General features: G+C 36.9%; 4 protein-coding genes across 6 annotated transcripts; 2 read left to right on the forward strand and 2 right to left on the reverse strand.

Annotated features, from left to right (window-relative positions):
* Positions 1–3,900: 3,900 nt before the first annotated feature.
* LOC119984388 (DEAD-box ATP-dependent RNA helicase 8-like) lies at positions 3,901–11,447 on the reverse strand. Its single transcript, XM_038828301.1, has 10 exons — positions 10,724–11,447; positions 9,948–10,008; positions 8,645–8,879; positions 7,295–7,533; positions 6,466–6,717; positions 6,195–6,375; positions 5,705–5,793; positions 5,546–5,619; positions 5,339–5,464; positions 3,901–4,659 (listed from the first exon to the last, which is right to left on the reverse strand). Exons 1-9 carry the CDS (start codon positions 11,035–11,037, stop codon positions 5,386–5,388), a joined length of 1,524 nt encoding a protein of 507 aa, XP_038684229.1. The 5' UTR covers positions 11,038–11,447; the 3' UTR covers positions 3,901–4,659; positions 5,339–5,385.
* Positions 11,448–14,699: 3,252 nt separating this feature from the next.
* On the forward strand, positions 14,700–16,412 carry LOC119983516 (F-box protein SKIP22-like). Of its 2 annotated transcripts, none has more exons than XM_038827176.1 (2): positions 14,700–14,910; positions 15,019–16,412. In XM_038827176.1, exon 2 carries the CDS (start codon positions 15,140–15,142, stop codon positions 16,055–16,057), a length of 918 nt encoding a protein of 305 aa, XP_038683104.1. In that variant the 5' UTR covers positions 14,700–14,910; positions 15,019–15,139; the 3' UTR covers positions 16,058–16,412. The 2 variants fall into 2 exon arrangements, with proteins under 2 accessions (XP_038683104.1, XP_038683103.1); XM_038827175.1 differs by having other exon boundaries at positions 14,703–14,910; positions 15,025–16,412.
* A 474-nt stretch (positions 16,413–16,886) lies between these two features.
* On the reverse strand, positions 16,887–19,013 carry LOC119983517 (pre-mRNA cleavage factor Im 25 kDa subunit 2-like). Of its 2 annotated transcripts, XM_038827178.1 has the most exons (6): positions 18,798–19,013; positions 18,622–18,715; positions 17,969–18,120; positions 17,757–17,867; positions 17,591–17,650; positions 16,887–17,475 (listed from the first exon to the last, which is right to left on the reverse strand). In XM_038827178.1, the coding sequence occupies exons 1-6, from the start codon at positions 18,825–18,827 to the stop codon at positions 17,467–17,469; spliced, it is 456 nt and encodes a 151-aa protein (XP_038683106.1). In that variant the 5' UTR covers positions 18,828–19,013; the 3' UTR covers positions 16,887–17,466. The 2 variants fall into 2 exon arrangements, with proteins under 2 accessions (XP_038683106.1, XP_038683105.1); XM_038827177.1 differs by having other exon boundaries at positions 16,887–17,650.
* A 5,949-nt stretch (positions 19,014–24,962) lies between these two features.
* LOC119983317 (LIM domain-containing protein PLIM2b-like) lies at positions 24,963–26,916 on the forward strand. Its single transcript, XM_038826984.1, has 5 exons — positions 24,963–25,491; positions 25,629–25,728; positions 25,826–25,854; positions 25,957–26,046; positions 26,135–26,916. The coding sequence occupies exons 1-5, from the start codon at positions 25,357–25,359 to the stop codon at positions 26,417–26,419; spliced, it is 639 nt and encodes a 212-aa protein (XP_038682912.1). The 5' UTR covers positions 24,963–25,356; the 3' UTR covers positions 26,420–26,916.
* Positions 26,917–27,012: the final 96 nt, after the last annotated feature.

A 27,012-nucleotide genomic window follows, 5' to 3' on the forward strand; every position in this document is an offset into this window, starting at 1 on the left:
TTAGATGTCAATCCACAAAGTAGGCCAACCATGCTCCTTGTTTCTCAATTATTATCCGACTGAGATTTAGTTTTATGTCATTATATATTGCGTGTATTATTGATGGAAATACTATCTACAACTACGTAATATTGCTAGCCAAGTATTACAAGAAAACGGAGATTCAGTTACAAAGAAAGGTCACCACTCACCACTTGCTCTATCAAAAACTTGTCTTGTATCCAATTCTTGTCTAAGATCTTTCTCTACTGATTTTCAAAACAACAATCTCACGAGATTAAGTGATGAGATAGAAATGATTTTTCTACGAATGTTGTATAAAATCAGATCTCTTACTACATTTTTCAGATTTTGCTGTCCTCAACATACCTCATTCGCAAAGTTGAAACGACCATCTCATTGACTAATTCTAACCTTTCAAAATTAATTAGTTTTATGTAATATGAGGAAGCCTCCACCAAATCAATGTAACCGGAAGAATGATTCCGATTGCACCAGTTAATAGTTTCACAAGTTTTTTTCACGACCAGAAGCGTTGGGTTTATTCGGTTTGGCATCGAACCCACACAGAATAACCGAATGAACACTAACAAAAAACATGTTTTTAAGTCTTATATCTTAGTTCTTAAATAATTGTTTGTTAAAAACTTTGGATTCCTTAGAAAAATCTATTTTCCGGCCACAATCATTATAGTTTGTGGGAGCTAAAGGTTGTGTCTTCAAAGTAAAAGCTGACAATATTTAAAAATGCTTAATTTTCCTTGTGTATATTATGTGAATTGAAGGGCACCTGTTAAACAAGAAAAAGCCATATCGATGGCTGTCTTCATTAAGGATTAATTACTTAGTTCCAAATCTTTTTGTACATCCATTTTCTCAGTTCTTGAACAAAATGCTTTGCTTATGCATATGCTAATTGAGAGTCATACTGTTTGACTCTCCTTAAGTTCAAAGCTGGTGTCTCCTAAGTCCCATGTTACAAAAACTACTGCAATATAACTGGCAACTTTTCAGACTCACATTCAAGGAAAGCTGGTATTCACAAACTTTTATTTAAATGCACAATTCATGATAGACTATATTTTCACTTTGCATGCATAGTTATCTCTACTTTTTTTTGCAACTTTTCTCTGGAACTTTGAATAAACCTAGGTTCAGATTTTTGCATAACTCAATAGTCCTGTAAGCTTAATGCATCGTGTGGAATATATAATGTGTTTGTCTGTCTATGAGTAATTCTTGCTTCAGGAGATCCTTTGTTCTCTGTTCATTAGTGATTCTCACATTTTTGTTCTCTGTTAATTAGATCATAAATTATGGCTTTTTCTACTTTCATTTGGTGACTGTAGTCATTCATCCTGGTTATAGTTGAGTATAATGTGTAGGGCATGATGAAGACGTTCAGTTTATGCACAATGTCTTGAACAATTAAATTTCCTCGTATTATTACGTTTTTCAGATGTTGCTCTTGTGGAGGTTGAGAAGGAGAAGAAGATGTCCTTTATCAAGGCATGGGAAGAGAACCAAAAGACTAAATTCGAAAACAAGTAGCTTTCTCTAATCATCTTCATTCCTTTTAGAACCTTACCAGGGCTGGAATATATCTATATCTTCATCATATATAAACAATTGACTGTTGTAAACAGGGCTCAGCAAAAAACTCTCTGCTGTGGCTGCATGGGAAAAACAGCCAGAAAGCTGCTCGGGAAGCCAAACTAAAAAAGAAAGAGGTAATGGCCGCTCTGTGGTTTTGTTCTTTACATATATCTATCGGTATACAACTATACATGCATGGTCTCTCCAACCTTCCTTGAGAAGAAAAATAAGAAAATTGGGGAACACAGAAAAAGAACCATGCAGCAAATTTAGGAACCAAATGAATGAACGCTACTAAGAAACTAATGGATGTCAATTTATATAGATAGGCTGGAGTTTTAATTCAATTTAAATAAACTTGGGGATTTGCAGGAAGAATTAGAGAAGAAAAAAGGCAGACTATGCAGAAAAAATGAAAAATAAAATAGCATTGATTCACAAGGAGGCAGAAGAAAAAAAGGCGATAGTTGAAGCCAGACGCAGAGAAGAATTGCTCAAGGCAGAGGAGATGGCAGCCAAGTCCCGCGCAACCGGGCAGATTCCAAAGAAGGCCATTGTACTCCATTTCGATCACTAACAGGTGTCAAGGACAGAGATCATATTTATGAGAAAAGAAAGCAGTAATGGCACAATGACATGCGAAAGAGTGGGGACACACATAATACCATCACGGCATCACCTAACTCTGTTTGGTTGTTGAGAAAACAAAGGAAAACAAAAAATGGGTACTGGCTAGCTAGCCGCTTGGATTTGTGGGATTTGAAACTTTGGAGGATCCAGTAGCAACAGTGATAGGGGGCTGGAATTAGTCCAACTAATTCCACCAAATCTCAACCATCCAACGCAATCATATATTGAATTTGACAACAGCACCACCCTCAATACATTCAATGATGCAGATCACAATATCACTTGATGAGTCTCCTTAAAATTGGGGACGGGGATGGTGCGATTCGGTTCATGATCTGCTTTGTTTTTGTCAAAACAATAAATGATCGTCTGTATGTCGAGTGGTGAGGATTTGCAACTCCGAAAATGTTAAATAATCCAACTTTTTTTAACCCAAGTTGTCCCAAGTCTAGGTGGCAGTGCCACATAATCATGCTAACATGGAATATTTGCTGACATGGTTAATTTTTTTGAGAATCAAACTTTCTCCTTCTTTCTCCATTCTCTTTTGTTTAAAATTTGAAAATCAAACATTCCCACTTTTACTTTCCACTTTCATTTTCTCCCACACTTCCATTATTTCACAACATCTCATTTAATCACAAATAGTCACAAATAGACAAGTAAATCATTCATATTCACAAATTACATTGAAAAGAATGGTATTACATTGTTTTTTTTTTTCCTGTTAAGAAATGCAATTACATTGTTTATTTGTCTACAGACATGCAATTACATTGTTTTTTTCACACATACCTGCGATTACGTTGTTTTCAAAACAATGTAATTTCCACAATAAACAAATATAAGCTGCAGAAAAAAATAATCCACAAACTAGACAAGAATAACAAGGTAAATACATTATTTTAAAAACATAATCATTCAAATGGTTGTAAACACATTGTTACATTGTTTTCAAAACAGTGTAACTTCCAAATATGCAAAAAAAGGAGAACAAAATTACATTGTTGTTTGAGGTAGCTGGGAATTTTGCTAGAGGTGGCCGGAGATGTTGTTGGAGGTGGCTGAATGCTCGGATCGACGAATTACATTGTTTTTGAAACAATGTAATTTGCTCAGGTCATCGGAATCCGATAGCTATTTGGTCGGGAAATGGATGGGTAAGGTGTGTATCAATGCTTGGAGTCCAAATATGAGGTCGGTTGTTAGAGATGTCACAAGAGGTGGCCGGATCGATGTTATTTGTGCTATGGTGATCTCGTCATTTGTGAGCTTTTTTCCGACGATACAGGCGGCAATGTGGTATGGAGTGTCAGAAAATGATGGTGGTGGTCGGGCCCTTCCAATCGGAGGGTCGACAACTCCGATCGATGGCTGAACGAAAGAGTTACAATGGTGGTGGTGGTGTTTCGTGAGTGGGAGGGAGAGAGACAGAAAAGAGAAGAAAGAGAGAGAATATAAGCGATTATATAGAGACAAAAGAGTGATGTGACTGCTGATCTTGAATGCCATGTAGGATTGTGAGAAATTGGAATAAAATTTGTTGGGCCATTTAGCACTACCTTTTGCAACTCATAAATGGTAGTCTAACAAATGTGGAAGTCAGTAATAGCAGGTCTATTCAGTCTCTCTTTAAAAGATGAAACAGGAAACAGGAGAAAAGAAGAAGAGATGAATAAGAAATAGAAACGTTCCTACGATCAATAAAAAAGAATTAGAGAACAAGATATATAACAGCTCTACTCCCCCTTCATAATGAGGTAGAATCCGTCAACTTGAGCCTTAACTACAACCCCCTTCAATTGCATTAGTTGCTCGACCAGTTGCAGGAAATGACGCCGAGTCACATGGCAGACGGAGCTCAACAAGCCATGGAAACCACACTAATAGAAGTCTCAAGTCTCATTGTCATGAACCAAAAACTACTAGTTGCTAAAACTACGCAAATCAAACACTTGTGCCATCCTGGACAAAAAACAATATCGTCTTGAAGGAAAGCATACCGGCGTTTCATCAAATGCTAAAATAAAAGGGAAAGAACAGAAATTACAGCACTCAAAAGTTCAGCGCTTTTATTTCTGAAGCAAAGAGAAGAAAGTCGAAAGCATCTCACAGTGAGAGAGGGAGAGAGGATACTCTGCATGAAGTACAACCTTCAATCAACAGTTATCACAACGGTAATGCCAAACCAACGGCCAAGGAAATCAAACCATCCCCAAACAGTGACCAGCACCTATCTGGGATTTATAAACCCTTCTAACTTTCCGCATATCCTGTCAATATTTCAGGGCCATGAAAATCGATAAACCAATAAAAAGCATTCCAGGGTTAGATGCATAAAGCACCAACAAGAAAGTCCTCTTAACTACTAATTCTTAGTCTCGCTGCCTGGATGTGAGCTAGAATACTTGCCGATGGACAGCTTCATCAACCCTAAGAAACAAGCAAATGATACATAATCAACTGCCGCACAATAATAGAGAAGCAATTAAAAGTTGACGACTTCCAAGTCAGATTCTCATATCAGCGAACATTAGCTTCAAACAAGCTTTAAGATTACTCTTTAATTGAATTGTAAGCACTAACAGAGAGCTTAACTTCATCTTAACTCCATTAAGGACTGTCATATGCAATCATTGCTTCAAATCCACTAAAGTCTAAAATAGCATCCTAATCAATAACTCCAATAAAAACAGTAAAATTTAAAAAAAAAAATTAAAAAAAAAAGGATGATCATTCTCCCAATAGGCAAAATGTCAAGATTCCCCCTTCATATGTACGGACCACAATGATCATTCACATCCTCACAACTAACATGTGAATTGATATTTTTGCATCATCTTTCCTGCCAAAATCTAAATGTAGACATTTTGTTCTCTTCCCCAAAACATAAGAACCATCATGTAAGCACAGGAACATATAATGAATCAAGCAAGCAAGAGAACAGAGAATAATAGATTATGGGCAGGAACATTATGGCATTCTGGAAGAGAGAGAACAAAATCACTTTATGTATAAGACATCATAATTAATCAATAAACACCTTTCCCATGCATTAAACAATAAAAATAAGAATCTGTAACTCATAAGTAGGATGTCCATTTGAGCTCACCATTGGTATTCACCATAGTTGAGTAAATGGCGAACATCCACCACAAATTAACGGCAATAAATTGCCTGATCAATATGTGGAGGAATTTGTTTAATTTCAGTACCAAGCTCTTGCTCGATCCTGTACCTGTTTGAATGGGGAAGTCCACCATTAAATTGGCTTTCCAATTTTAGAAGCAAAAGAAAGACAAAGGAAGAAAATACATACAAGTTAAAGCGGTCCTCATAGGTGATCAAATTCACAGCCAACCCAAGGTGTCCAAACCTTCCAGAACGACCAACCTGCATATGATAATATTCATAAGGAGAACAGAAAGGCGACACAATCAGAAAACAAAATGGAAAATCAAAGACAGTGAGAAGAGACCCTATGCAGGTATGTTTCTGAGTTCTTTGGAAAATCAAAGTTAATCACGACATTCACCGCTTGGATGTCTATCCCCCTGGTAAATAGATCTGCAGTGAGAATGAGCAAGAGCATTAAAATGATATCCAACATATCAACAATTATTTGATGTAGCAATGATATTTCATCACAGCTTCCAATGTAGCAGGAGATACCATCAAACCACATGTTATAAAATTATTTGACTTAGTTCAAACCACATGTAATATGATGAAAATTGATGCATCAACAACTTGCATGATAATTGAAAGGAGACCATCTAAATATATCATAAGCTTCATGAGAAACCCACAATTAGGATTTGAAAGTCTCAATACTTCAAATGCCTCCACATGAAGGGACGGAAAAGGATATAAAATTAGGCTTCTGAAAAGTTAGGCTATTATAGGGAATGGGCTCGCATAATTACCAAATCCAATTAAAATGAGAAACAAACGGCACAAATGCATACCAGTACAGACTAGGTTTCTGCAAGCACCATTGCGGAAGTCGTGAAATACTCTGTTGCGATGGTCTTGGAGCATCTTTGCATGAATATAGAAACAAGAGTAGCCAAGTTCTGTAATCTTCTTAGCCAACAATTCTACCCGATTTACTGAGTTACAGAAAATGATTGATTGGTTTATTTGCAGCTGCGGGTAAAAATAATTAGAAAGTTATATATGTGGAACTCTAAAAGAAAGGGGTATGCATCAGCTATATAACAAGACCCAAGACCACACCTTTGAAAAAAGAGTGTTTAGGCAGTGCACTTTCTGTCTTTCTTCCACAAAAGCATAGAACTGGGTGATACCCTTGAGAGTAAGCTCATCCATAAGATTAATAACATAAGGCTTCTGAAGATATCTATCTTTAAAGTCCTTGACATTAACAGGAAATGTGGCCGAAAACATTAAAATTTGACGACTAGCAGGAAGAAATCGAATCAGCTGCTCTATTGATGGTTGAAACTCTGGAGACAAAAGCTTATCAGCCTGAAGAAACAAATGCAAAAAAGGCATCAGATTCATGTGGCTCTTGCTTCTGTATTTCCTGAAGAAACATGAGGGTGATAGTGATTTTACAAAGAAAAGAGATATTAATTAATCTATTAACACTACAATTTTCCTTTTATTTTCAAGAGAAAGATGTTTGAAAAAGTTAATCACCTGGAACTAATTCATCGCACCACAAAGTAAATAATATATTAAGCAGCCAAAAATGTTTATAAATCTCAACCAAATAGTTTTTTTTTTTTTTAAAAAGTAAAACATACAAAACCAGTACTTCCCCTCAAAATGTAACAGTTTATTGTAAAATATAACTTATGAAATATCTTAGAAACTCTAATTGACAATTGGAACACCAAAAATATCAGCAGAAGAAACTGAATTAAGATAATTGTAGTTTGAAGGAACTGGATTGCAGATGGACAAGTCAAATTCTCCTACATGATATACTCAGAAACAACAAAATAAGATTATCATAAAACCTCTATTCCCTCAATGTACATTAGTTAGTAGTTCGCAACTCAGAAAATAAATCAACAAAACACTGAAGTAGGAAATTTACCTCATCCATAACAAGCACTGAACAATCTTTCAAAATACAAATGCCCTTTTTTGCGAGATCTAGTATTCTTCCAGGAGTCCCAACTAGTAAATGTACCGGTTGATATAAACGCATAATATCATCCTTCAGACTGGTACCACCGGTGGTAACCATTACTTGAATTTTCATATTCTTTCCAAGCTCCTTGCAAACTTGTGATGTCTGAAGAGCCAGCTCTCGTGTGGGAACCAGAATGACAACTGCATAAAATGAATGCATTCAACTTATAAAAACAAAAACAAAAAAAAAACAAAACAGCAACATTACATCCTTTGCAAAACTTTTAACCAGTGGTGCAAATTAAAGATAAAAAGGTAAAATAATGGGATGTTCAATTTGCAACCCAAAATTTTCAAAAGATTAAATCAGTGAGTACACACTATATTGGTCAGAGTCAGAGGTTTGCATCAAATCACTTGCATTAATCTTCTAAGATTTAGCTATCTTAAAAAAGGTCACAGTAGCATGACAATCATACCCGATGAAGTTTCTGCTTCCATTATCATGTACTTCATAAAACCTAATCCCTAAAGCATTTTAGGTGTTTTCTTATCTTAGATATTGGATTTGGGAATTGGGAATTATAATTTCATTTTAAGATTATACCAATTAGTGGTTTAATTATTTTAAAAGCTCCTTGCATTTTAGTCTAAGATATTACTGAATTGCCTATATAAACACAATGCTGAGACTATCAAGGGATGCTTAACGATGATTCAATTCACGCCTCTAAAGAAGGGACTGTTAAATTTTGCTTATAAGTGGCCCATACACTCTCCCTAAAAGGACCTATTAGATAGAAGAGAGTGTACACATATATGCACAAACAATTCCCTCAAACTAGATGATGTGGGACATTTATCTCTTAACACTCCCCCTCTCATTTGTGGACTGGACAATCCAAAGGCCCAACAATGCAATAAACGGGCAGTCCATGGCACAAGAAACAGGTGGTGGTCATATTTTGATTCTTCTTTTTTGAAGTATGTGTCCACCACATTGTCAAAGAAGAAACCTGAAATGCTTCAGGGATAATGCAAGCTCAACATGTAGAATTGATTTGGCAGCCTAAGCAGGCTGAGATTTAAGTTCACAAGCTTAGTTAACTAGAACATGAGCCAAAATGAACAGTGCCAAGTATACAGCTCAGTGCACCCCTATCTACCACAAAGGGAAAAGAGAGGAGGTAGAAAAAAGACAAGGAACTTGAAACACTTCAATCAAAAGTAGTAGTCACACAATGTGACATTGTGCATCAACATAACATTAAAAGTCAACAAAGGTAATGCTAGGGTGAGTTGAAGATCAAACCTTGAATAACATTGTTTTCTTGGTCAATTTTTTCCAAGGCAGGAATGCAAAATGCTGCAGTTTTCCCTGTACCATTTTTGGCTCTCGCAAGTATATCACTACCAGTAAGAGCAATTGGAATACTTTCTTCTTGAATTGGGGAAGGCCTTTCAAAACCCTTCTCATATATTCCCATTAGCAGCTCACGCTTCAAAAAATAGTCCTCGAATTCATTTCCTTTGGTTGCTGTCACATCCTGAGAGAGAAGTATGTCAGATTCCTATAAAAATTACAACGGAAAATTTGTCAAAGCAATCAAAACACACGATTGAAGCAAATAAAAGTAACACTCAATATGATTTGTCATAAAACTATCAGACTATTTACAAAGAAATAATTATCTGCCGAGAAAAGGGCTTCAAACTGCTCCAACCAAACAACCTCACACCTTAGAATGGCATGAAATTATGATGGTTACTACAGATTTTCATTGATTCTTATTTCATGTCAGAAAAATTCACGGTCCAAAAAGAAGGAATTGCAATATATGTGCAAAAAAAAATTTGGAGTGCCTACTCTTATTCAGATAGCCAATTGAATAATAAGGTAAAGTTGGAGCAGAAAAACATAGAGTTCATGTCAAATGAAAGCTTAACTGCAGTTCAACTGGGGATAATATATCTTATAAAACACAAAAGAAAATTGTAACAATTTTTTTCAAAAAAACAACATAAGCTGAATGAAATTAACCTCATTGCGTATTTTTTTCTTTTGAAAGAAAAAAAGAAGCTGCTATCTACAGTCTCGTCAAAAATTAAAACCATACACATAACTAGACAAGTTTTTGTATGAAGCTAATGTTAGTAACTAAATAAAATTTTCAAAAAGGGTGTGCAAAAAATGACATCTAGCAGAAGATACACAAGATAAGATCATCTTATAACGAAAATGAAAGCTATCGCATGAGATCTATCAGATTGGATAAGATATGATCATAATAAAATCTTCACAACTGGATTTTAGCAGAAAAAATTAAAGAAGGTTATTAGTTATTACAGATCCCAGATATGATCCATCCAGGAGCTGCTCCAGACACTCAAAAAGCATGATGACTACCATCCTGCCCAATTGATAAAGAAGACTTCCAAGCACTGTTACAGTAGAAGAGCACAACTCCACCCCAGACTCTCCAATACTAAATAAATGCAAGAAAAAGAAGGAAAGTATAAAATTCAAGGTAAAAACCCACTGTGAAGAAGTTGCAACACCTGAAAGAAACCTTAAATAACAGCCCAGCATGCAAGACTATCATTGAAAGGGATACCTCTGTTTTGTATCGTGTATCAGCTGGTGGTATCTTCAACCTTGCCTTCCAATCTTGTGAGCTAAAGAAAGATCAGGAGAGAAGAACATGGTTAATTCAGTTTAACTTTCAAACTATGTGCTATAATTGAAACACATTCATGAATGAAAAGATTAATAAAGTTATGTTCATAAAGTAACTAAGCAGCAAGTAAGCAGAGACAAACCAACATTGTCATTGAAAAACGTCACAATCTAGATTCTTCAATTTAATATCGTTTTATAGCCATAATAGTTGCCAAAATCCCTGAAGTTACATAACATAACTTCAACAAGAGGGAAATCAAAAGACCCTAGCATCAAGGAAGACAACCTAATTCATCAATGCCAGAATCATACAAGAAATTCAGGTGGGAAAAGTCCACTCTCAAAATTTCACTCTAAGAAATAAACAGCATAGTTTACATAGAAGACTATCCAAATGATGACCACCCTTTCTTTTTCTTTTTTTCCCCACTAAAGAAGGCCTACGCATCTTACCAAATGCCAGATCAAAATACACACTAACAAGCTCTCATGTAAAACCCAAAATTCCAGGTTTGCATTCTATATTGCCAATGCATATATTAGTACTCGGCATAATACATTAACACTACAATATTAAATGCCAATTCACCCACTCTCAACAATTTCTAATTTCAAACACAACCTTGCTCCCAGTAGATTAAAAATACGCACAAAAACGTCCAAAATGTTAACACAGATACATAATCCTACAATATTGACACATACACTCACCTCGGGTCAACCGCCTCAGAATGCACAGACTTTTCGACCTCATCCACGGAATCCGCCCCACGTATGTTGCCCCTCCTCAACCACTGTTGTTGCTGTTGTTGTTGCAGCTGCTGTTGGCTATGATGGTGCTGCTGTTGATTATGATGGTACTGTTGTTGCTGCTGCTGAAATTGCTGGTGATTATTCAGGAAATTTCTCTGCACGTACTGTTGTTGCTGCGGCGGGGTCCTCGACTGGAAGTTAGGGTTCGTATTCACTCCACCACGCCCAACGCCGATGCCGGGCGGATACCTCCCTCTATTGTTGTTGTTCATCACCTCCGATTTAAACCCCAAGAAAAGAACCAAGCTCTACCGAACTACGATTTACACCAAGAACCAAAAAGAACTACACACAAGAGAAAATGAAAATCTAGGTCACAAAGAAGGGGCGGAGTCGAAAATAATAGCGAAAATCAAGGGTGATTGAGAGGGATTTTTCATTTTCAATTATCTAAAGGGCCGTTTTGCGCAAGCTAGGTTTCCTTCGTCGCTGAAGAGGGCCGAAAAATGGAGGATCTGGAATGGAAAAATGAAAATCGTTTGAATATGAGATAAATCGAGCGATTTTTTCCTGAGAGAAGAGTCTCTCCTTCTTCTTCTTTCTCTTCTGAAGAGCGCTAAATAAAGGAACAACAGTGAGTTTTAGTTTTGTTCCATGGTGGGTTTCGGGGCTGTGTTTTTGTTCGAAGCGGAGGCCTAGGGCTTCACTTTGTTAATTAGAATTTTGCTTCTCGGCCTCTTGATTTGTTCAAATTTCGTTGAAGTGTCCATTATTTCACTTTTATTTCTTTTCTACCCTTGAGTTCTTTTGAGTTTTTGAGAGAAAAAATCTGAAAGTCGGTACTGTATTTTTTTTTTTCCTTTTCTTTTATGTCTAGTATCATTATGTGATTTGCTAAAACTCAACGGACAAAGATAAATATGTAATTGATCAAACTGATGATAAAAAGAATATGCTTATAGAAAATTTATAACGTTTTTGAACACCACCCCCTTGTCCCCTTCGCATGTTTACCTTCCGAAAACTCTACCAATTCCTATGTCTTGTATTTAGGACTATCCAAAACATGTCAAACCGAACCGATGGTTTTAAATTTATGTTAAAAAATCAACCATGGACACCCCTATTTATTTTATCATTTTATGTGGAGACTCTATCCCCTCCACCATAGCCCATGTTAAGCTATTTACACATTGGTATAGGTGTTGGAACTACAATTGAAGAAAAGTCAAGGCGGACCACCAGCAACCTGCTAGACACGTGAGTAAAGATGATCGAAAATCTCTTAACTCCAGGGGGTGCCGGCCAAAGAGGCTTCGACGGTCAAGTCAGTAAGATAGAAAGACATGAAATGTGCATATGAATGCATGTATGGGTATCTGAGCATGGCAGAAGGCTTGGCAAAAGATAGTGTTTCGGGATCGAAGGTCCGATGAGGAAGGCGTTGATCAAGTTTGTTTCAATGTGGGTCTTGATAACAAGAGCTTGGGTATTTTGCCAAGGTAATGGACTTATCTATTGTAGGAAGGAGGCAAGCTATTTATAGTTTATGTGAAGTAAGAATAAATGACGTCAATGCCATTTGAAGGCATGTTGTGTGAAAAGGTGATTTGTTGGAGGCGTGTGTCAGGTTAGAAAGTTTATCATGATTTAGTTGGTACGTAAAGTAGGATACTAAAAGAAGGGGGACCCATACTCAAAGATGGGATGGGTGTAGGTCTCGAGGCATTCTCAAGGTACATAAGATAGCTAGAAGGGCTGAATGCTTACTAGACCATGACGGGAATGTCCGAGATAATACGGCTTGACGCCCAAGATAAGACAAGTTCAAGTTCCAAAGTGGGACATAGATGCTCAATGTGATAGGCGCAAGGCCTAAGGCACGAGCGGTGATTGGTCCGACGTGAGGTCAAGACCAAGGTCGAAGTTAAGAGAAATGATAAGGACGAGATGGGGGAAGCAAGCAAGGCAATCGATGTGACATGTCATGATGATGAGTATTCAATACTGGAAATGGATTTTGTTTGTGCATAAGGTGATTTCTTTATCGGCGGATTGGATCCTATCCAACGAGCATCTTCTAACCCGAAAGGGTGACCTCTTAGGAGAATAAAAGGCCAACCTCCTTGTGAGCTGCATTTTCAAATTGTTTTTGCTTTTCGGTTTGAGTTAGATTTAAAACTTCAATTCGCATTTGAGGGTTTTGTGTTTTGATAGTTCTGTACATCATGGTGTGCAAGAGTAGAAGGGACTCCTTGTTTGGCTTTCGAAAAGATGAGAGAGTGTGGAGAAACCAAAGAATTTAAAGCAAGAACATAAAATGAGAAAGAATGGAAGACTAATCCATTGAAATTATTGCAGTATAATGTACAAAAATTACATCTCCCCAAAGGAATATATCCAAAATCCCTCTGTTGACATGGACTCCAGCTCCCATAAATTCAAGGTTCTAACCAATGAGCAGATCCATATCCATTCCAATCTTGACATTCTTTGGATGATGCGCAATACAATGGCGATCCTCGAACGTCAAGCCAAATCTTTGAATATCAAGAAATATAATACCAAAGACAATAGCAAAGGCAGAAGATACAACACCCTCTTTGGAACCACAACTTCATTGCTCTCATATCCACCTTCCTCGAAAATGGTCTCTAACTTGGGACAACTCGAAGATTTCTGGTGAGATATGAGAAGAGTCGGCGCAATTGAATTCATGTGATGACTTGATGACACTGCTCGTGGTGTTCCAACCTCACCACCCCAGCTTCTCATATGCCTTAGTCTCACAGACCTCACCATTTCTGCATATAAAAAGCTTTCCTGCAAAAGCGTTTTCGGAGAGGATGATGTCCCTGCAAGGAAGATTGGGAATGGGTTGGGGAGAAACAAAAGGTTAAGACATTTTTATAGTTGGTTTGAGTGCTTAATATGGGGTTGAAAGAAGAAAATTCTTGGAAAGTTGGTTGCTAATGTGCATGCAAATTAAAGGTGGAGATTAATCCATGCAAGCTAAGGTTCTACGTAAACCAAAATTAAGACAGAAAAATTAGGGATATCGACGGCTATGGGTGTTGTGCCAAGCCACGCGAGCAAATCATATTCAAGAATAGCAAAATTACAATTCATAAGATGGTGTTTTTCTTCTCTCTCTCTTTTTTTATCAGCTTCTCTATTTTCCCAACAACAGGTATCCAATCAAAGTAAACCAAAGACTTTATATATAAGCGCGTTGACGGATCGAAAATCTCAAAATCTATCTGAACAAGCTAGCAGTTTGAAACAAATTCAAACTTGTGGTTATTAAGTTGTAACATTTGAATATTCGATGACTGAATTGAAAAATGATCAATATTTCGATGACAAAAAATATACTTAACCAATTTTTTGAAAATGGTTTAATTCATAGAATCTCTCCAGTTTCTTAGTCCCAAAACGAAATTAGACTCTTGAGCATTTTGATAGTTCTTTTTTAGACGATCATAATAAATCTCAACAAATAAAGGGAAAAAGAGATATTTATAAAACAAAGAAAAAGATGATTTGTTTGAACCATAATTGCGATCAATGATACTTCTAACAAATCGGGGTACTTGTAGTGGGATTACCGTATAGTAGTTTCAAGTATCACCGTCTGATATGTTGAACCGTGTGAGATCTACATTGTTTTTAAATTTTAAAAAACAGATTGGATGGTGTGATGAAAGGCTGTTTACAACAGACACTGCAGATCCCTCGTACTCTACTTCTAGTTGGATTTGGGTTCTACAGTTTCTTAATAATAATAATTGTAGAAGTTCAAAATTCTTGATCTAAAGATTGAAATTAAATGCCACATCATTTATTTCCTATTTTTATCCAAATAATATAATGTTATTTTCTCCTAACATATTTTTTTATTTTATTAAAAAAAAATTAGATTACTTGAGCCGTAATTGTAGTCTCCCTGATCCCTTCTAGTTCTACCAGCATATGACCTCCCTGCATCTGAATGTAACCCTAATACGATAACGATGAGGAAATCACAAGGGACGTTATTTAAAGTGAACTAATCTCCACAACGACGGCTAGCGAAAGGTGAAAGGGCTCTCTAGTTCATGATCGTTCGTACAACAACAGCAGCACCAAAACACAACCACGCCGAGGTAACATCAATAATTTTGCCAATTTTGAACCTGCGAAAGATTTTTATGTTTCTGGGTAAATAACCATTCTTCTGAAATCCAACCCTAATGAAAATTTTATCTTGCAAGGGGCAGAAAATTTTACCTTGCAAGCGGCAATCTGCAGTTATTGTTATCAGCGACACAATTACAGGAGACCAACTTCTGTTTTAAGAATTGGCGAATTCAGGGAATTTCTGATACCGAAAGGATGGATATTGACAGAGGGGATGTGAATTGTACTGATAAGGGGTTATACGAGCTATTATTTTTGAGAAGGGTGTTGAGGGAGGAGTTGGGAAGTGATTATAGTCATCATAATAACATGTTGGTGGCTGCTGTACATGCTGTTTTCCTGGAGGCTGGTTTTGTTGGGTTTGATTTGATGTCCGACGTGCAAGTCCATCGTCTCTCAGAAGATAAGTGGCCTTCAAATGCTTTTACTATATCTCTTGGCTACATTTTACCTGAACTTTTGGATGATAAGTCTAAAAATAGCATGACTGAATCTGTTGAATTAAAGTTCCAGAGATTGGGGCATTTTATGAATGTTTATGGGTCTGGTGGATCAGGGTTGGTCTATCGTGTGTGTTTGAATGTACGCAGATTTCTGCGCACTATGGATTTGGTGTGGGCATACCCTGGTAAGAATGATAAATCCACTAGTTCCTATCTTGAAAAAGAAGTACTTGATTTCTGGAAGATTGTCAAGGATGGGCTTGCATTGCCATTGTTGATACAACTCTGTGATAAGAATGGTTTGACTCTTCCAGCATGCTTGATGCGCCTCCCGACTGAGCTAAAGTTGAAGATTTTGGACCTCCTTCCTGGAGTTGATATAGCCAGAATGGGGTGTGTATGTTCAGAGATGCACTCTCTGTCCTCATACAATGATTTATGGAAGAAAAAATCTATGGAAGAATTTGGAGTCTGCATAGGAATGCAGGTTTTGTTCCCATGGAAAGAGATATTTGCTACCTTATGGGTGAATAGGAAGCAGAGACAGAAGAGAAGGCGGTCGATGCCCATCCCTGTTGAGCATTGTGAACACGGTCGTAGATTTCGAAGGAGACAGAAATTGCGGCGCACAGGTCACGAAATTATTTTGCATCCCACTCCTGCAACATGATTGCGTCGAGGGCTTCCAGCGGATTACTTTGGAGGTATCTTTAAATAGGCAATATATATTATGTCTGCATTGCAATGGTTATGAGTTTTGTTCAAAGCTCTGGCTTTAATGTGATGCAGGCTTTATGACCCGAACTAAGTAGTTGGTGTTTTGGTGGTTTATGCATGAGTTTTAACTTCTTTTGCTGGGTTGTATATTTGATTTCTTCTGTACATATATAGGATTGAGTTTGTTTACTGGTTTGAACATCAAGTTCCAGCTTTTATTCTTGTCATGCTTGTTATTCTTATATGTGCCTGTTGAGTGAACTGTTGGTGTTGTAGTAAACTGCTGGAGTTCCATCTGTGACATTGAATCCTGAAGTTCTATCTGTGACACTGAATCCTGGAATTATTTTTTTTAATAGAAACAAGAGCACTTCATTGAATTGGTAAATGAGAAAAGTCCTCTGCTATGGAGGCAGAGACACAATATGGATACTCCACAAGCCAAACTCGAAGAACACCTCAGCTTTTGGAATTTCTAGCCATTTGATGAGATACTTTATTGCAATTCCTAGAGGCATAGTAGCAAATAAGGGAGGATTACCGACCTGTTAAGTTGCAAATAGTTGGTTATTCATTAACCTATGACAGGAATTTGTTAATTTGGTTAGTTTATTTATCTATTTGATTTTTTTTTTAATTTTTAAGTATGATGATTCAATTTCTAGTGTAGTTTTAGTTCAAGGTTTTGTTGATAAATACACGGTGCACAAACTAGTCTTCCATTATGTATTGCGTCATCTGTAGTTGATAATATTAGTAAATCCCCCCTGAAAACATGCAGAGATCTGCAACTCCTCATATAAGGCTTCTATTGCATTTGGTCAGCTATAAGTGTAGATGATGAAGTGATGAACCAACGATCTTCGTCTCCGGAAAGCTCTCGCGAATCTGAAGCAGAGAAGATTGTTGACACTTAGCCATGTTTTAAGCAGAAAATCTTGAATAGAAGTAGGCACTGGAGAAAGTTTCATGGTGTTAACAGGCCCTTTTACTGACTATGACTGGCTACCATCTGTTATCCCTTCTCCTTCCATACAGCATTGTCAATGCCGACCATCCAAGATTTCGTAGCAGACTGCTTCGGAGGCATCTTGAAATGTGTGCATTATTACAATGGTTATGAACTTTGTTTAGCGCTCTCGCTGTAATGTGAGGACTCAATATGCACAAAAATTACTACTATGCAGATTACAAAGTGACTAAAAATGATAAAAACACCAAAAAAAGCTCAGACCAACTCCAGAAAAGTTCACATACGACTCTTTGTATCTATTGCTGCTTTCTGTGCAGAGATGAAAAGAACAAAAAAAACAAAATCTGTTCAGTCTTCGTTCCTTCTCCAAAATTAGATGGTAAGTGGCATCATATTATCTGCAAAACAAACACCTTAAGAGAGAGAACCATTTGGTACCAATTTTATCTTATCTAGCAAAGAAAATGAAAGAGGAAAACATAATTCACTTAAATTGCATGGGCAGTTACATACCTTGTTGATTTTGAATCTGGATAGCAATACTGGCACTGTGGCAATAATTCTTCCATACTTCTGTAGCAACCAAGATATATGTTAGGAAATGAACAATAGAATATATATATATAATCATTTGCAGTTAATAATGATAATTTAAATAACTTGAAAGCACTTCACATACCGCAGAATTGTCATGGATATCAAATAGGGGAACAGCCGCAAGTGTGATATTTCTTGGAACATGAAAACACTGTCGTTCGGGCAACTGAACAACAAAAATTTTTTTTTGCTCCTGGATTTTTAAACAGAATTTCAAGTTAAATAAATTATTTTCATTCATTGAGTTGTGAAAGAAAATGATAAGCATAATTTTTGCTGAAAAATAAAATAAACCTTAGGTTTTGTAATATGGGGAGGACAGTAAGGGTATATCTCTCTTTCAAAGTTGGGTCTCCACCAAACACCCATGCAATCCCCAATCTGCCAATCAACTGTCGGACTGACCCCAAGTTGACTACATAATTTTCTTTTTAGACAAGCTTTTTCTGCAAAAATTGGAAGACGAACATTATGATAGGTATATAACTACACAAACTCGGCAACAGACAAAGAACAGATTTTTCCTCTTTTGAGAAAGGAAAATTATCATTAACCAACAAAGATTTTTGTCCTCAAGTTGATCCCTCTTAACTAAGGAATCAATTTCCGACGGGAAACCGTGCAACCAAAAAACTTTCCCAACAAGATGTTTAGCCATTCGTGCAAGAGAATGAGCTACAGCATTACCAGCTCTATAAACATGCTGGCATTGGGTGACATTCATAACAGCCATAAGATTCTTAACTTCTCCAACAAGGTGACCCATTGTAGAGTCAAGGTAATCATCTCCCTCTATAGCCTGAGCTATATTAGTGGATTCAATCTTAAGAACAAAGTCCCTAAATCCATTCTCCAAGAGGCAACGTAAACATAGAAATTGGGGACAAGAACAGATGAACACATAGAGAGATTGGGGTAGAAAGATTAAATTAGATAAATTTTCAAACCATTTTCTCCGGGCCTCAAGCGACCTCCTGGTAGTCTTGCGGAACCGTCTTGAAACCTCAGAAAAAGAAGGTGGGGGTGTCTATGCTCTTCCACCTGAAAAAAGAAGAAAGATAAGCAACTATTCAATCAAATGTTCTTTTTAAAAGAAATTAAAAAACAGGGCAGTAAGACTCACCAGCATGACTGCTTCCACGCTTGTTCTCATGATTCTGTCTCTATGATACCTACAAATACAAACTTATCAGTGCACAAACTCTCACTAAAAACCACGTATTGATAACCCAACAACACCACATGCAAGTTCTATTAGAGATTCGGGTCCGTTTAGTTTGTTTTACATTTTCTTGTTTTCAGTTTCAGTTTCTATTTTCCATTTCCTATTTTTGTGAATGCTGACGATTTCTAAAATATAACATAGGAAAACATGTTTAGTTTATAAATAATAAAACTATCATTAAAATACAAAATTTGTTTTCTCCTTAGCCTCTTCTGCTTCGTACTAAAACCCAAACCTCAAACTCTATTCTAACCCCCCATTAATCCCAACAAAATTCCTTATCTCCTGAATGACCCATTGGCCCAATTTCTACCTCCAGCAACAAGTGCCTCACCGGACCAATATCTGACCCATCCCTCGACGGGAATCTGAGCTCTAATGATCTTACGCACCAGCCATCACAAAGTTTTGAAACCTAAACAAGATCTTTTCCCAACTCTCTGTCAAAACTCAGTTGGGTTTTCTTGGATAAATTGGTATCCTCATGAAATTCTAAGTAGATAATCGATAACAAATCTCCAACAGAATTACAAAATCTATGTCCAATATATCTCAGAAATGAAAATTTGTAAAAAAATGAAAAAGGCAAGTGACAATGGTAGATAGAAGAAAGCCAAATCTAGAAGAATCGAGCACCACTGGTTGTAGAATTAGATTCTAAATTAAAAAATAATTCTTCTCTTCAAAATCGAATCACATGGATAGGAGGGGTGGAATTGAGTCTGGAGAAGCAAAAATGGGTTCTGATGCAGAGAAGCACAAAAATGGAATTGAGGGTGGTGGCTACCAGCCTGGCCGTGGCTGTCAAGTGGGTGGACGAGGTCGTTAAGGATCCACCCTATGCTATAACCGAAGATTTCATGAAGAAACCCGTTCGGTGAATACAACATCGACTACATCATTCAAGACCTCATGGTCATGGGGATGTTTCTTGCCAAGAAGCTTGGTCGTCGCTACAAGCAGATTAAGCGCACCGAAGTAGTCTAGCACGGAAGACACGAAAGACGGCGACGAAGACGCAAGTCTCTACTTTCGGAAAGGAAATTTTGACGGAGCAAAGAAAATGGTAAAACAAAGTAACAAACATCATCATTTCTATATTTTCCTTCCCTTAGGCCTTAGAGCTTGGGCTTCTTTTGTGCCTACGCTTTTCTTTACTTCTTGCATTGGCAAAAATTTCTTTTGGGCCTACGCTTTTCTTTACTTCTTGTATTGACAAAAATTTTCTCGGGAAAATCAATCTTTCCTACCAGAAAGAAGAAAGAAAAAGAGGAGACGTTACTAACTTGAGTTTCATTGCATCAAGCCGATCCTGGATAGTCCTGTGTTTTGCATGATGAGGTTCTTTGTCTTTAAACCTATAGTTGGAGAGGGGATGCAGATTTACCTCCGGTGCTGCCATTTTCCGTCTCTCTTCTTTCTCTCTAACTCTGCTTTTTTCTGTTTAAGTTCTTCAAACTGAATAAACTGTCAAAACTGCTCAACCGTATATAAAACAATAAACTCATATACTCCCAAGAATTTGTACTTAAATACTTACAATTATTTACTAAAAAAATTGTTAGCTTTTGCGGGACCACGTTTTAAGAGAATGTGCGTGAACAGAAAATTAAGAAATTAGAAATCCCTTTACAAATTCTTATTAAAAACATGATATGGTGAAAAGCTCAGTAAAAAATAGTTAAATTGTAATCATTTAAAATCTCACATAAAAATTAATTGTCTTAAATTATAATAACAATATGAATCTTTTATCAAGTAATTAATTTTACAATAACATAATTATTGACAATACAATAGATAAACTATATATTAACTATCAGGTCAATTTGTGAATGGTTTACCAATGAGAGATCGTTTAGGTTTCAAGATTATATAAATTAGTGTGGTTAATATTTATTATTTTTATTTTCTAATTGTGGGTGAAAAATATATAATACACTAAATTTAGTCACTCGGCCGGGCATAATTTGCCCAATTCGATTAGTCAAACTTGTCACACCGTTAAAACCAAGTTAGAGATTGTTCATGACTGGGTGACTAAATTGACACAAAATGAAATGTTAGTGGTCAATTTGGAACAATTTGATAGTCAGTGGTTAAATTAGAACATCAATCTTTCAGTGATCAAAAGTTGTATTAACCCGAATATTTTAATATATTATCATGTTACACTAAAATTTAATTTTTTGACAACAAAATGTTGGTTATGCACATACTAATTTGGGAAAATCATGGGCCGGTACCAGTTTAGAAACTTATGGACAAATAAGTCCAGCCCAAAACAGCTTATCCCTCTAAGGTCCACTTCTTGCTTAAGTACAATTTTACCCTTGATTTTACTCCAAAACCACGAAAGGGCAAGTTTTCAGCCCAAACTCATTTTAATGCCAGGCTTCAGTTGGTTCCCCTCCAAACTCTGCAATACTTATGCTCGACCCCAACAATAACGCACAGAGCAGGTGCCTTGCAACAAAAGCAAATATGTCCAAACAATAAACTCAAAAACAAAAACGTCTGTGTTCCCCTTTCGCATTCCCCATTACTTGCCTATAAAAAGAAAACTCAGCTCCAATGAACTAGTCATACTTTCTGTCCTTGAGAACCAATCATTTTCTACCTATCCACCAATGACTTTGAAAGGGTCGTGTGGGTACTGATCATTGACAAAAGGCCCATCTCAAGTTCTCAACTACTGGACAACAATAATGACCTCAATAAGAAATCAGGCACAAAATTATAGTAGTATATAAAGCAGCAACAGTATCAGAAGTGCCATCTATCTTGAGTCAATCTGGCTTAGAAAAAGAACTTACATGGCACAAGAATTGTACTTCACGTCCACTGGAACCTCGGCAGCAAAGACATGCACCATCGTTCAATTGGTCGGTCAATGTTACTGTTTCAAAACAGTAACATTGGTCGGTCAGTATTATTATTTGGAAAAAATTTCAGATCCGATCAATTTTAGTGGTTGTTCGTCATACCACCATCACAGTTGGACTCCCCTTACTGATACACACAATGCCCAACCATGTACGGCCCAAAACGGCCACCGGATATGGCCGTTTTAAAACAGTAACATTGGTTAATGTTACTATTTCAAAACAGTAATATTGGTCAGCCAGTGTCATTATTTGGAAAAAACTTCAGATTCGGTAGATTTCGGTGGCGGTTCGTCATACCACCACTACCGTTGGACTCCCCTCACTGAGACCCACAATACCCAGCCAGTTGCCGCCCAAAAATGGCCACCGGATATGACCGTTTTAAAACAGTAACATTGGTCAATGTTACTATTTCAAAACAGTAACATTGGTCGCCCAGTGTTACAAATGTTACTGTTTCAAAACAGTAACATTGGTCGGCCAGTGTTATAATTTGGAAAAAAAACTTCAAATCCGATCGATTTAGACGACAATTTGCAATACCATCATCACCATTAGACTCCCCTCATAGAGACGCATAATGCCCAGTCATATTTGGACCAAAACGACAGCCATAAAAATATATGAGAGAGAGAGAGAAAGACGTAGTAAAGAGAGATGTAGTAGAGAGATAGAGAGAGATTCAACAAGAGAGAGAACGTTTTTGTGATGAGAGAGAGATGTAATAGGAGAGATAAAATTATTGTGATAAGAGAGAGATGTAGTAGAGAGAGAAGATATAGTGAGATAAGAGAGATATAACATATAACAAGAGAAAAAATCATATTAGATCTAATCCTCTTTGAAAAAGGGCAAAAAAGGAATAAGATAAAATTTAAATGATTTAAATATTATTAAAAATAAAAATGGACTTATGAGGGATAAAGTTTTTTAGAGTGGACCTAGATGTCCAACAGTTTTGAAAGTAGTATTAATATGTCATTTTCCATACTAATATTACTAATCATTGCATGAATAGATGATTGGGAATCGTGGATTCAACGGCTGGAAGAGCGGGATCTGCTGTAAAACAAATTATTATACAATTCGAACCATTTCGACTTTACCTCACAATAACATAAGAAAGATCAAAACAAGGATCCCCTGATGAGTGATGAGAGGAATGCAGTGGACATTCCAGTTTTATGGTTTTAGGGAAGATAGATTGAATCAATTCACCTACACAAAATAGTATGAATCTCCTCCTCATTTTTTGCAAAGAGAAACCAAAGTGAACTAACAGAACCACGCCATGCACATATTTCTTCTGCGTGAGAAATTCACATCCTTGTTCACCAATTCTAGCTAGACCCATATAACCAACCAAAAAGATTGAATCAACCCTAAATTTAAAATAAATTGAAACCCTAGCTAGGGCTTGAATTGTGAAACCGTATAACAATTACAGGAAGGAGTGGCGCGGAGGGATGGGGACAAATTGAGGTGGGGGGTGTTCGCGAGAGGTTGTTTATCGATGGAGAAGTAGAAGATAGTAGATAGATGTATATGTTACTGTGTTGGCTGAAGTGCACTTTTCTAGTTACTGTAGCGAGTAATGAGGTGAAAAGGGCACGTTTAAATTTTTTTTTTTTTCTGCACCTTTAACCAATGGTCATGATTCTAAATTTACAAATTATTCATTTATCTGTAGATATTCCATTTGGTTACAAATTAACAACCTTATTACTTTTCTTTCTCTCTCTAGTAAAAATTTTTTTAGAGCTATTTACTGACAGGTAATAAATAAATAAATATATATATTTATATAGTCATTAAATTATATATGACAAATAAAAAAATAAAATATTCAAGATAACAAAAAAAAACAATTATTTAAGTTGTATTAGATGATTTTTCATTGAGTAGAAATCAATCTATCATCTATTATCATGTATGAGTATGAGTGTGTAACAATCGATATTTATTCTCTTGTATGAATGTGTGTCAATTAAAAAATATATTTTTTATATTAACCATACATATTATATAGTTATTAAAAAAATATCAATGCGATAAAAAATAATTAGAAAATATAAATAAGTGAGCTTAACTTGAGATTTGGGTATTTAGTAGTATAATTGATAAATTTTTTTCACAAATTAGGCCTAGGGTAGATTCACCCCTGGTTGTTTGGGAAATTATTGATTTCCAATGATGAGAATCCCACATCGGAAGATGGTGAGTTTGGAGTCTAGTTTATAAGGGAGGGCAAAAACGCCTATTGTGATGCTAGACTTGAGCCTGCCCCCATCCCGTGTGATGGGTATTCATCATTGATGCTTTCATTGAGAGTCACGCCTGCCTGCGGGCAGGCTTGTGGACTAAAACTATCGTAGGCGGGCCTACCCCAGAGCGCATCCCTTGTCGAGTTGGGTTAGCAAACAGCGCCCAAATCCATTGTGGGCAAGCTAGAAAAGAGAGGCGGGTATTTATCATTTGTGCTCTCATTGAGAGTCGCACATGCCTACGGGCAGAGGCCTACCCTAGAGCCCATCCCTTGTAGAGTTGGGTTGGCAAACAGCAGGCCAAATCCATTGTAGTCGGGCTAGAAAAGAGAGAAAGGCCGTAGTAACTGGGAAAGCTCTGGATCCACTAGATTGACAAGGCTATATGATCCTGACTCATAGGTTTGGGGAGGTAAGTGTGCCGACGGTCGAAATGGTCCATCTCAGGCCATGCATGAGGACGTGCATACTCCTATGGGGGATCCAATGGGGAGGATTGATAAGAATCCCACATCGGAAGATGATGGATTTGGAGTATAGCTTATAAGGGATGACAAACCTCCTATTGTTAACCTGGATTTTCAATAAAGAATTAGGTCCAAACTTGTGATCCTAAACTTGAGCCCCCATCCCGTGTGGTGGGTATTCATCACCCACGGCACCATAAATTGACTTCTTTTGGAGGCCACAAATTGATTTGATTACTTATAGACCCGAAATTTTAATGTTAGAATAACAAATGTGGTGTATGTCTTAAAGTCTTTAGGTTCAATTTTGGCACTGTTGGACCAGATATCTGATCATTTTATAAATCTATAGACTAATAAATAGAAAACAAATACTAAAATGTCTTTCATCCAAATATTTCAATTAGTTGACAGCCCTAGCACTAAGTGTTTGTAAATTTCAAGAACTATTGCTAGCCATTATTGCATGGTGAATGGATGGCTCCTTTTCATTTCATTTCTCTCTGAACATGTCTGTTGTGTTGAAAGAGTCAAAAGCAGAACCACCCTTCTTTCACTCCAATCCAACCGGATAATGTCCAGAATTAGATCACAAACATTCCATTTCTGCCTCCATTCACGTGTCCTCCACCATTGCAAGAAGAGGCAGAGATCATTCACATACATGATATAAAACCAGTTTTGTTTATAGACATTAAAGGGACTTTGTTTCATCTTTAATCTTCTTGTTTGAGGTGCCTGGCTACAACAAGCTTGGTGCTTGACCACATTTTGATTTCTTGCTAATCATCTCAAAGTCGCAGCGTTTCATTGGATCTTTCGAAAGAGAGAAAAAGAGATGGCATTCACTGGAACTCTTGATAAGTGCAAGGCTTGTGATAGGACTGTTTATGTGGTTGATATGTTGTCTCTTGAAGGAGTTCCTTACCATAAATCCTGCTTCAAATGCAGCCATTGCAAAGGGACTCTTGTGGTATATTTTCTCTACCTGCAATGGCTTTTTCTCCATTTCTTCTGATTACCCATCACTTGAAAATTTCATAGATCTCCACTGATTGGGCTTCAGATGTTAAAACTGATATCCCTTTTTGTTCTGATGTGATGTGACAGATGAGCAATTACTCATCCATGGATGGAGTTCTCTACTGCAAGCCTCATTTTGAGCAACTTTTCAAGGAATCTGGCAACTTCAGCAAGAATTTTCAGACAGGTAGATCTAAAAAAACTTAAATGAATTCTTTTGAAAAACATAAAAACATTCATGTCTTCCATTTTTTAAAAATTCATTTTGGTGAAACTTATTGCAGGAAAGTCTGAGAGGCAAAATGATCAGCTGGTAATATTTTGCTTTGCACTTACTGTTCCTAATATCTTACATTTCTCAAACATATTGTAACAGAAAACATACCTTTTTTTCCCTTCTAATGTGTTGTTGCAGAATAGAACTCCAAGCAAACTCTCTTCCTTGTTCTGTGGAACCCAGGACAAGTGTTCCGTCTGCCAGAAAACCGTCTACCCACTCGAAAAGGTTTGCATCGATACGATCTTTAATATCTTCAATGCATCCTTTTGTTATGAAGCTCAATATTGTTTTAAAAATGGTTACATACATATAGGTTACCCTGGAAGGAGAGTGTTACCACAAGACATGCTTCAGGTGCGCACATGGAGGGTGTCCTCTGACTCACTCATCATATGCTGCTCTTGATGGAGTTCTGTACTGCAAGCACCATTTTGCACAGCTATTCATGGAGAAAGGAAGCTACAGTCATGTCCTCAAGTCTGCTAATCACAAGAGATCTGCCTCCGCCTCCACACCACCTCCTGAACCCGCTGACGACTCCAACAACACCGAGGATCCTGCTGATGCTCCTAAAGAGAACACAGAAGAGCAATCTTAAAATACATGAACCAGAAGAAAGAAAAGAAGAAAACACCATACACCTTCTAATCTTGTTTGATTGATTGTTCCCATTTTGTTTTTCCTTTTTTTTTTGGTAATGGATTGTTTATGTTATTGATACAAATGGATTGGTGCAATATATTGAATTCTTTCTTCTTCTTTTTTTCTTTCTATTATGTTCCTATATTCTCCATTCTCCAGCATAGTTCTGGGTTATGTGTTCTTTATCTCATAGTCCTCAGAGCCAATGTGAAACTTCAAAAGATTTTACAAAAAGGTTTTAAGAAGTGTTTTATGTTTCTATACATCTGTAATCAAGTCTCTCTTGCCTCAACCGAGCATATGAACTACTTAGCTCTTGAATTTTGCTTTGGATGCTTATTCAGCTTATGAGCAAGATCATACTTTCATCATGGATAAGTGCAACAATGCTTATATACCGGCCGCAACAAGCAGGCCTTCTCTTACGCTATGTTTGGTTCGTCGTGGGAATGTGAACGGGAAGGGAAACGAGAGTGGGAATGAGAAGTCCAAGAACTGTTCCGGTTCCGGCCAGAATGGTGCAACCAAACATAGCATTAGTATAAAAGA

The sequence above is a fragment of the Tripterygium wilfordii genome, chromosome 18 (assembly GCF_013401445.1).
Source record: "Tripterygium wilfordii isolate XIE 37 chromosome 18, ASM1340144v1, whole genome shotgun sequence".
In the NCBI taxonomy this organism is placed as follows: domain Eukaryota; kingdom Viridiplantae; phylum Streptophyta; class Magnoliopsida; order Celastrales; family Celastraceae; genus Tripterygium; species Tripterygium wilfordii.

Excerpts from the sequence above, each read along its gene's own strand:
- LOC119984388 (XM_038828301.1), bottom strand. The coding sequence starts at position 11,037 with ATGAACAACAACAATAGAGGGAGGTATCCGCCCGGCATCGGCGTTGGG. Across the intron at positions 10,009-10,723 it reads TCTGAGGCGGTTGACCCGAG|CTCACAAGATTGGAAGGCAA; the intron begins GTGAGTGTATGT and ends ATCTTTCTTTAG. Across the intron at positions 7,534-8,644 it reads AGAAAACAATGTTATTCAAG|TTGTCATTCTGGTTCCCACA; the intron begins GTTTGATCTTCA and ends CATTTTATGCAG.
- LOC119983516 (XM_038827176.1), top strand. The coding sequence starts at position 15,140 with ATGGATATTGACAGAGGGGATGTGAATTGTACTGATAAGGGGTTATAC.
- LOC119983517 (XM_038827177.1), bottom strand. The coding sequence starts at position 18,827 with ATGAGAACAAGCGTGGAAGCAGTCATGCTG. Across the intron at positions 18,716-18,797 it reads GCGTGGAAGCAGTCATGCTG|GTGGAAGAGCATAGACACCC; the intron begins GTGAGTCTTACT and ends TTCTTTTTTCAG. Across the intron at positions 17,868-17,968 it reads CCCATATTACAAAACCTAAG|GAGCAAAAAAAAATTTTTGT; the intron begins GTTTATTTTATT and ends TTAAAAATCCAG.
- LOC119983317 (XM_038826984.1), top strand. The coding sequence starts at position 25,357 with ATGGCATTCACTGGAACTCTTGATAAGTGCAAGGCTTGTGATAGGACT. Across the intron at positions 25,729-25,825 it reads CAGCAAGAATTTTCAGACAG|GAAAGTCTGAGAGGCAAAAT; the intron begins GTAGATCTAAAA and ends AACTTATTGCAG. Across the intron at positions 25,855-25,956 it reads AGAGGCAAAATGATCAGCTG|AATAGAACTCCAAGCAAACT; the intron begins GTAATATTTTGC and ends GTGTTGTTGCAG.